Source organism: Beta vulgaris, chromosome 4, assembly GCF_026745355.1.
Source record: "Beta vulgaris subsp. vulgaris cultivar EL10 chromosome 4, EL10.2, whole genome shotgun sequence".
NCBI lineage: Eukaryota > Viridiplantae > Streptophyta > Magnoliopsida > Caryophyllales > Amaranthaceae > Beta > Beta vulgaris.
In genome coordinates this window covers 61,507,097-61,517,696 of record NC_079205.1, presented here as the reverse complement: position 1 = coordinate 61,517,696, position 10,600 = coordinate 61,507,097, and the positions used below count along the sequence as shown (strand labels likewise).

Here is a 10,600-nt window from a genome sequence, read left to right as displayed (position 1 = left end):
CTATGATATATAGCAGAGGGTTTTGTTGGTTACTATGATACAGCAGAGGGTCACTATGACATATAGCAGAGAATTGTGTTGGTTACTATGATACAGCAGAGGGTCACTATGATATATAACAGAAGTTTGTGTTGGTTACTATGATACAGCAGAGGGGTCACTATGATATAACAGAGGGTCACCATGATATGGAAATAATAAATAATAATTTAGCAAGAAAGTTCAGCAATGGAGGTTTCTAGGAGGAGAGAGAGAAGAACATGATTGAGAGAGAGATGAACGCGTGAGAGAGAGTGGAAAAAAGTTGTTTAGACGACTGTTTTGGATGAGAGAGGCAAAATTAGTTTAGTTCTATTGTTTGAAAAATTGTGGGCCACTTGATTAAACCTAAATCTATGGATGAGATTCATTTTCACATAAATAAGTGTTCTCACATAAGGACCTATTCTCACCGGATCCCAACCCTATATATATATATATGCTGTCTAATTTTAACATAAAATTAGACGAACCCAATACTGAATTTTTCTAACAAACCCATTATATTTTACTCTAACCCAACACTATTCTAATCTTCCCTTCTCTTATCTTCATTTGTTTTATTGATTCTCGAACTAAAATTGACAATTTCAAAAGATAACTTGGTGGATAAAAAATATTTGGATAAAAAATATCAATACTGAATACATTAAACTGGTCGGTCATTCTATTAAAGAAGAATATTGGGCTTGGCCAGGAGGTCTCTTACCAGACCAACTTATATATAAATGATTTTAGTAATCCAATCTTGATCGGTTCATTGAATTTAATCCCACTTTTTGATTATTTTAGAATAATCCTAATTTTGGGATATCTTCTAAAAAATAAACTCTTATTTCTGTTGCATAGAATAGATCCAAAACACATTAGTGATGACGAAAAGAAAAAAATTCGAATTATTTTGAAAAACAATCCTCTTCCAATCAGAATTATTTCAAAATAATAAAAAGTTAAAATTAATTTCGCGAACCGACTAAACGTTGAATTATTAGAATCAATTTTTCCTAGAAAATATCGATTATATGTATATAAAGTCATAGGAGTACAATTTAGTCGATTCAAAATACATAAAGTTTAGGTGACACAAACATAAAAGTATAATCGACTTCTTACTAATCCAATCAATTACAAAAGAATGCTTAATATTGTAAAGATCAAATTAACATAGAATACAAAATATGGGAAAAAAAAATATCACATGTGCTTATCACTTTGACCCATTCTTGATCCGAAGATACTCCTACTTTGGAGTATTATTGGCACACGAGTCTAATAAAGTACATAAACCAATCAGACATTTAGGTACTTTACTACTATTAACAAAAATTAAACAATTCATTAAAAAACATTCTAAAAATAATAAACACAAACAAAAATATCGGGAATTACTTTCATTTAAGTACAACTCTCCACTCCAGTTTCACCTTGTGCCATAGGCTGAACATCGGGAAGCTCAAATGATGGTATAAAATTAGGATAATGCTCTAACACTCGAAAAAGAGGATCATCCGGTGAATTTATTCTAATGTAATTATGCAATGCAAATGTAGCAACGATTATTTGAATCTGTGTCTCAACACTAAATTGTGGCATTTTGGAAAGTATCTTCCATCTCTGCTTGAGAACTCCAAAGCATCTTTCAATACAACTTTGAAGAAATGAGAAATGAGTGCCAACTTAATTTATCACTAATATATTGCTAAGCATATATAACTGAAAATATTATAGTATCCTATATGTACTCCATATTAGCTGCCAAGGATATCATATCTTAATCAACTTATACATCCACCATATCAAAACAACTCCAGGTACAAGAAATTACTAAAACTTGTATCCTCTAATAAAGCTACACAAAATCTCTCATATTCTGAACAAGGAAGAAAAATTATGTAGAAGAGTGAGAGAGATCGAAATCACAGATATGTCTCTACATTCATAAATCATTCTTGTATTTATATCTCACTATCAATGAAGATTATTACCAAAATTATATTGATTATTCACAACAAAATTATATCTCTTTTGCTTCTTTCTTATTTCATGCTCAAATGAGAAGATAAACCTCTCTTTAGAATATAGTGAAAAGGAAAGAGAGAAAACTGAGGAAACTTGATCAATATAATGGGAATTTTGTAGCTACTGTCGTTATAGATAAGATGATTTTTCAAAGATTTTCTTGATTTTTTTTTCCGGAAAATGAATATCTAAAAATAATCTGAAAAAAATATATTTTTGAACGCTGCTTTCTTTTATGAAACGTTAACATGGGAAGCGTTTCTCAACCACTACCCAACCTTTACCTAAACCTCTACCCTCTACTACAAACGCTACCTTACCAAACACTTATTTTTTTCCTAAGTAGCTTTTTGACCTTGTCCAACCGCTACCCGCTACCTCAAACGCTATTGCCAAACAGGGCCTAAATTTTGATCAATTATTGTATAATAAGTTTTTACAAATATTTCAGGTGAATAATATTAGACAAAAAATATACTAATTTCAAAACAAGGTTAAACCATGACATGTGTCACAACTCACAAGTCCCCTCTAATCTCATACATATAAAACTATAATAAATTCGCCAATAAATCAACATTTGGCATCTCTTTTAAATACCAAGTGTCTTTTTAATCATCTCTAAAAAAAAAATGTCTGCCATATGTGATTATAACAAACAATGATCAATTGGATAATATGGGAAATAGTGGCAATTATGAATCAATATAATTTTTCAATATATTTCAGCTTAATTGGTTGTATTAGGGCTAACTCTAAGAAGTTTAAAATGGAAATATTAAGCAATAAATAAGCCTTAGTTATATCGATTGACGTGTGATTGTACTTCAAATAATAATGTATCGGTAAATGTATTTAATGCTTATAGTTAGCCCTAGGCGCTACATATAACATTTTCCTTAATTAATTTATTTACTAAATTTTCAATTTTCAATTTTTTTCAATAAGCCTATACTCTATTTCTTTTGTTTTTCCTCGTTTGACTTAGTCAAATATTGAAAACTTTAACCTCGACAATTCTAGTGCCCATCAACTTGTGATTCAATTTTACTAAGAGACGTTTTAAAACAAATAGAGAAAAATAAGTAAAACTAAACTTCATATACTTCATGATTGTGCTGCTGCAAAGAGTATTTGGAGAAAACTTGAAGGATTTGCGAACTCAACTCCTTTCAATCATCAGGGTGGACTATAAGAATAGTTGTGAAATAATGTGGAGTATGAAGCAAGTGCAACATGGCCAACATTGTATGCAGTACTTGGTGGTTTTGGCGTTGGCCTAATATGTTTGTTTTTTTTGGTAGAGGAAATGAAAATGCCCCTAGACTTAATTACATTATTAAATATAAGATTCGATGAAACTTAAGCGGACGATGATTGTAGTGAAGTTGATAATCCGGAAAGGAGGAAACAAGAGCAGTTTATCTCATGACTTAGCCTCCCTTAGGGTATGCTGAACACGGATGGCGCAACAAGGAGTTCACCAAGTGAGGCGGAAGGAGGCGCGCTGATTATAGTACCTTTATCTCAACTTTAGCTATAAATTTTGGGTGATGTTTTGCGTTTAGAACTAAAGTAATGACGCTCCTAAAAAGGCTTGAGCTAACACGAAATCTTCAGATAGGCCAACTCATAGTCTAGTTAGATAATCAGACTTGTGAGTAAGCTATCAATGCAGGTAGCAGTATTTGTCGTGGGTGCACTCACATCATTCGAAAATGGGTTGGGTTACTTGGTAAATAGGATTGGGAGGTGAAAGTGATTAAGATATATAGAGAAGGCAATCGAGCTGCAGATTGGTTGGCTAATCGTGTGGTAGATATCAACTTGATCGTTTGCATTGGTTTGAATAAGCCCCTTTAAATCTTCATATAATTGTGTGCCATTTATTTTGCAGTTTGTACAAGACGCTTATGGGGTTGATATCCCACGTATGATTCCTCAATAGAATGTGTTGTTTTTGTTTAGTGAAAGTATTGGGTCAGACCATCTAACCCAATGCATATTGTCAGACGGGGTGAGCCCAGTACTCTGAATTTGTTGAAATAAATTTAAAACCCAAAAATCTCCACTTTTTCATCTTCTTCAATCCTAAAATTTTCCTTCAAAGAATATCAGCCCTCATTCCCGCAAATCCACTTTCCAACTTTCCACTAAACTAAACCCCCCGAAACTCGACCGAGTCGACTCAGCGCAAATGTTAAATATAGAAACGGAGCTCCGGCGAGTCTGTCGCCGGATTTTGACGCCGGAAAAGTAAGAAAGTCGTGTAACTCGGCGGTGAATCGTATCTTTCATACGTTTCAACGACCTTGCGTTAACCACAATTGATAATAACAGAGAAAGCTTTGATATAAAATGAGGTAGTTTTAGTTTACTTTTAGTTTTAGGTAATTGATTTATGATTTCAGTTGGTTACTTTATTCTTTCAGTTGGTTTTTTTTATTCTTTCAATTAGTTTTTTTTTTCCAGTTGGTTTTTTGTATGACACAATACCTTCTCTTTTGTTTATTTCTTTTGGCTTTGCCTCATGACTTAACACTCCCTTAGTGAGGCAAGAGAAGGCTCACTGATTATAAATAATTGTGGTGCTCTTATCTCAACTTTAGTTATAAATTTTGGGTGATATTTTGCGTTTATAGTTGAAGTAACGACGCTCCTAAATGGGCTTGAGCTAGCACGAAATCTTCAGATAGGCCAACTCATAGTCCAGTTAGATAATCAGGCATCTATAAAAGCTATCCATGCAGTTAGTAGTAGCTGCGGTGGGTGCACTCACCTCATTCAAAAATTTGTTAGGTTACTTGGTAAATATGATTGGGATGTGAAAGTGATTAATATATATAGAGAAGGCAATCGAGTTGGAGATTGGTTGGCTAATCGTGTGGTGGATCAACTTCATCGTCTGCATCGATTTGAAGAAGCCCCTTTAGATATTCACGGAATCATGTGCCATTTATCTTGCGGTTTGTACAGGACGCTCCGTGGGGTTGTTATCCCATGTACGATTCTTTAATAGGATGTGTTGTTTTTGTTTTTCGTTTATTTCTTTTGGCTTCGCCTCATTTGCATAAAAAAATATGTATAATATATATATATATATATATTGGTTTTTTCATCAGCTACCCCTGAAGTTTGTTAATATTCACCAGGTACCCTCGCGTTTTCCAAAATTCACCACGTACCCTTGTGATTTTGAAAAATCATAGAGTATAGGCTTATTGAAAAAAATTGAAAATTTAGTAAATAAATTAATTAAGGAAAATGTTATATGTAGCGCCTAGGGCTAACTATAAGCATTAAATACATTTACCGATACATTATTATTTGAAGTACAATCACACGTCAATCGATATAACTAAGGCTTATTTATTGCTTAATATTTCCATTTTAAACTTCTTAGAGTTAGCCCTAATACAACCAATTAAGCTGAAATATATTGAAAAATTATATTGATTCATAATTGCCAATATTTCCCATATTATCCAATTGATCATTGTTTGTTATAATCACATATGGCAGACATTTTTTTTTAGAGATGATTAAAAAGACACTTGGTATTTAAAAGAGATGCCAAATGTTGATTTATTGGCGAATTTATTATAGTTTTATATGTATGAGATTAGAGGGGACTTGTGAGTTGTGACACATGTCATGGTTTAACCTTGTTTTGAAATTAGTATATTTTTTGTCTAATATTATTCACCTGAAATATTTGTAAAAACTTATTATACAATAATTGATCAAAATTTAATATCATGGAAATAATGTTATCAAGTTCTCTTATTATAAGATACTTATCTATTACGAATATATACAAATTACAATTATATAAAAATTATGAACCTATTATATATTGCTAACAATATCACAAATTATCCATTTATTTATTCTTTATTTCCAAGGACATCTCTCATGCGAGTTTTCTCGAACGGAGAATAGGAAATATGACTAACCACATTAATTATAAGTTTGACAAAACTATTCTGTCTGGTGTTAATGTGTTTTACTGGCTGGTAAATAGTCCAAATAGCTCTAGATATCTGGTTTGAGATAGGTTCATGGATAGTTACAACAGTTTTGTAACTCCGAGTAGTTTCAAATATATAACTAGTCAACACCATGAACATTCACATTCATATATCTGATTATTCAAATAAAAGATCAGCTTGTCCTATAATATAACGTCTATTTCATTTTTGGTGGGTCAAACTTTAAAATATTTGATTAAATATTCTCGTTGTTATATACAAAAAAAACCTACTCATGTATGATGATTCATCTCGACATGCACTTTTTCATAATATCAACTTTTTATATTTTTTGTTAATACGGGATTGAAGATAATAAAGCTCAAAGTTACGTTTTAGGACCATGTAAAAAAGAAACAAACACTATATTATGGGACCGGACGAGTACGTCTTATACAAAATTTAATTATCAAATTTATGATGGGTATGAATTTGCAAAGTTGTATTGAAAGAACAATTGAGTAATGTGGTGAATTGCCAAATTGAAATTTTTGATTCATAGTTCCATGTTCTGGCACCAAAAAAATGACTTTGTTTTCAGAACCGATATACATTGCTATTGAAAATTGATTGTAGAATATAGATGTATAATTTTTATTAATGAAATTTAGATTCAAACTTCCTCCCATAAGAATAAATTGCAGGTTAGGAAATCATAAGCGTCAAAATTTTGCAACAATTGACAAAGAAGTATCTCAGCATAAATAATCGATCTATCACTACCCCAGTATCAAACTATATATCAATTGTATGTACATGCATAATTAGTAATTATGCCTGTATGAAATATATATACTTCTATAAGTGTAGGTTACCAGAAAATTAATTGATGATTGACAGTATATGCAAAAGAAAATGATGTTCAGGCTTTCGGCTCATTGATCCAGAATTTAAGATGTCTACAAATAGACAGTACAATTTAAATTACAATTTGACAAGAAGAGTAAAAACAAGTAGTAGTATTAAATGGGAGTATCTTAGCATCAGCATACACAACAGAAAGGTGAACACTGCATTCAAAGTGGATGTTATTATGTCTCTCAGCAAGTTTTAGATCACAACAATCTAAAAAAACACCAAGTAGCCCCCAAGAAAATCCTGAAAGACAAGTTAGATGATTACCATATTACTTGTAACTTCACCAAGCAAAATGCTCGTGATTCTTTTTTTTTGTTGGAATGGTAACATTGGTCCCACTTTAAGAGTTTAGATCTCTACCTCAAAGTAGCGAGTGGAGTCGAATGCTTGGGCTCGAGATATGAGTTATTAAGTCCCGCAACCTTGCATAAACCACTGGAGACGGGCGAGCTCGTGCCAATTGTACAAAGATGTATAAACCCCCGTTCCAAAAGAAAAGCAAAGGAAGGAGCTCTTGCATTGGACAATTTTCCCATTACATGAGTATCACCAGGCACATTTTGTAACTTGAAAAACTGACGGTCATTTTAGGAATCTGCGGAAAAATAAGGGGTATTTTAGAAAGTTTATAGAATAAGTTACGCACGAATAACCCAAAATGCCACTGTGACCTCTAAATTAGTATAGGTATATCTTAGGAGTTTCTACCCATAACATATTGAGAACTCATCTATGAGCAGAACATTCTAGAGAACAAGTAGCCATGGCAGCCCTGCACAGCATCAATCAGAGGTGCAGTTTGACATGCATCCTCGACATTACGATTTCTCCATTTGTTGAAAATCTTCTCAGCTGTACAAGCCAGTCTATGCTGTAAAATAGCCCCACCCTGAGGTCCGATCAAGTTCAGCCTAGTTGCAGCAGAGATTACATCTCTGAGTGTGATGAACAAGTAAGCCCGCTGAGAGACATCAGGTGAAAGCCCAAGAAGCCCACAAACGAGTCCAAAGACGGGAGCATGGTGGAAAGAAATAGCCGGACCACCCAATGATTGTTCTCTCATGGCTTTCAAAGAGGGCAATTCTGTAAACATTGCTGCAGCAATTCTCAGTAGAGCTGAACCTTGGGCAGTTGATGCTTTGCGAGCTACCTCATTGGTTAGCATTGCATCTAACATCCTGTCAAGCTTATGCCAAGACACTATATCATGTGATAGAGTAGTAGCATGTATGAAAGGGAGGAGTAAGCTCCCTGTATTTTGCAATAATTGGATCACAAAAGTCTCAAGATCTTCAGAGTTACTGACTAAACGAGCTTGTATTGCAGCTTCGAGGCCAAATGAATGTGCAAAACCACCTGTTGGCAACAAGGAATCGAGAAGTTGCCATAGGCTCCATTCCAAGGTGTGATCAAGTGGATTTTCCTTGTGTGCTTCAATTACACCGTCCATGAAGGGCAAGTAGGTAGACAATCTGACATTATAATGAAAAGCCGCATAAGCAGACACTTCAAAGGTAATATCTCATAGACTATCTGGATTCAACAGTAGGAGCGGCGTAAGTACACACTTCAAGGGTAAAATCTTATTGGCCAGAACTTGAGTGAATAACGGTATCTAACATGGCAACTACATCACATTGGAAATCAAGATATGATTCTGATTTTTCTGAACTTTTATATTCCTCAGAAAATATGATAAACGAGAACGACCTTACCAGAAACCTCACACAGCCTAACCCCAACCCCCAAGGACCCCCTTGTGGCAGGATTAGAACATGAGCGAAACGTAATGTATGATTAATTTCTTTCCATGAAAAGTTCACTTTAGGAATTTTTCTTTCCATGAAAAAATCCACTTACATTCGGGAGCAACAATTTCCATCTTGTCGGAAGTAGAACTTAAGAGGAATAGTTTCGTCAACCAACCAACTTCACATAATTTTATATTTGAGGAAGTTCCCTCTCTTAGTTAAACTAATTTACAGGTTAAAACCAATTTAGCCATTTAATTCAACCACACCAAGATATTGTGGAACATATTAACCTCTAGATGCCAATCGAACGCGAAAATCCTTGCGAAACCCAACTTCAAAGTAAGTTAGGGCTTCTCAAATAACTCAAAATAACAAAATCTCTCATCTATACCAATCCAAAGCAGAAAAAGGTTTGTTAGCATAGCTTAAAAATCAACCTGATCAAACCCAGTACCCAGTAATTATTTATATTTTATATCTTGCTTAAGATTTAGATAGTACTCTAGTAGTATTTACTCCAATTAAGAACAATTCTTCTTAAATCTTTACATTAAGTCAAACCCATAGTTCTAAATAGCTCTATATATAAAAAAAATCAAAACAGCTAACTGAATGATAAAAATGAGATAGAATCATAGAACAGAAAAGTACCTTCAATTGTTGCCAAAACAATATGAGAGAAAGACAATGATATGATTAATTAAAGTTTGGAGTTCTAGATTACTTGCACAAACAATTGACTTTGAAACTCAAGTAAAAATTAAGAAATTTGACATAAACAGGAGTTTAAATTTAACAGAAGAGAAGATACAATACCTTTGATTTGTTTTTTGTTTTTTTTGGTGCGAATGAGCCACAAGGACGGGATGAGAATCGATCCCAGATCACCTAAAATCGAGTGGGAAGCTCTAACCAATCAGAGCTATCCCTGACTCTCACAATACCTTTGATTTGTGACCAAAAGATTGAATCTTGAATTATAAAAAGTCAAAGGCTTTAAAATATTTCTTGCAATCTTTAGCAGGGTGAAATAAATGGGACGCTGTGACTTGTGAGAAAGGTAAGGCAAGGTAGGAGAGAATGGAGTGAGGGAGTGAAGACTTGTACTCTTGTAAATTGGTCATTTTGCTGCTTAATGAAAATTAGTTATCCTAGTGGGCTTTTCTTAAAAAAAAAAAGTTATTTTACGTCCTCAAATAATTGTTCGTGTGAGAATATATATTAAAACTTAGTAGGATAATATGTCGCTTTTAAAAAGGCATAGTAAAAACATAAATAAAAATTTGATAGACGTAAAGAAATGGTTAGTGAAGGGTCTCACATTACATTGATGTGAAGAGAAATATAACTAGTAGAGAATTATATTTCAAGTAATTCGATGTTGAATGCATACATGTGAATGTGATGGATTTAGATTCAAATTGTTACAAGTAAGCCGTATCTTAGATTAGTGGGATAACGGTTGTTATAGAATAAATTTTAGGTCTCATCAATTCTAAAGCATATACTTTTTCCATCTAGAAATTATTGCACCATTTGCATTGACAAATCACATGAAATGATGCAATTATTTCTAAATGAATGAAGTATTAAAGTAGTAACAAAACATGGTCATATTTCATACAAATCAAGCTAGTGTTATTCAATTTTGAGATACCATAATGCTAAGAGCATCCACAGTGGAGAGGAGGTCCTCTTCCTCTTATATTTTCTCTCTCCTTTTCTCCTCTTGACACCTCATTTTCTCTTTCCTCCACCTCATTTCCCACTAACTCATCCTCTTCCTTTTAACATCTCCATATATTTTTCTACAACAAAGAGGATCCTCTTCTTCTTACTTTACACATACCCCATAAACTTAAACAACTATCAAGTGGGCCACTATAGAAAAAAAAATAA

The 10,600-nt window shown here is 33.3% G+C and overlaps 1 protein-coding gene across 5 annotated transcripts; it reads right to left on the bottom strand.

Annotated features, from left to right (window-relative positions):
• Window positions 1–6,894: 6,894 nt before the first annotated feature.
• Window positions 6,895–10,571, bottom strand: LOC104890148 (urease accessory protein F). 5 transcript variants are annotated; one of them, XR_789646.4, is made up of 3 exons: window positions 9,518–9,820; window positions 7,308–8,419; window positions 6,934–7,187 (listed from the first exon to the last, which is right to left on the bottom strand). XR_789646.4 is itself a non-coding variant. In XM_048643638.1 (3 exons), the coding sequence occupies exon 2, from the start codon at window positions 8,395–8,397 to the stop codon at window positions 7,678–7,680; it is 720 nt and encodes a 239-aa protein (XP_048499595.1). In that variant the 5' UTR covers window positions 8,398–8,419; window positions 9,518–9,821; the 3' UTR covers window positions 6,934–7,542; window positions 7,656–7,677. The 5 variants fall into 5 exon arrangements, 3 of the variants coding, with proteins under 3 accessions (XP_048499595.1, XP_057250490.1, XP_010673834.2); XM_048643638.1 differs by having other exon boundaries at window positions 6,934–7,542; window positions 7,656–8,419; window positions 9,518–9,821; XR_008969180.1 differs by having other exon boundaries at window positions 6,895–7,542; window positions 9,518–10,571.
• Window positions 10,572–10,600: the final 29 nt, after the last annotated feature.

Coding starts and splice junctions, on each gene's coding strand:
- LOC104890148 (XM_057394507.1), bottom strand. CDS start 8,397: ATGGACGGTGTAATTGAAGCACACAAGGAAAATCCACTTGATCACACC.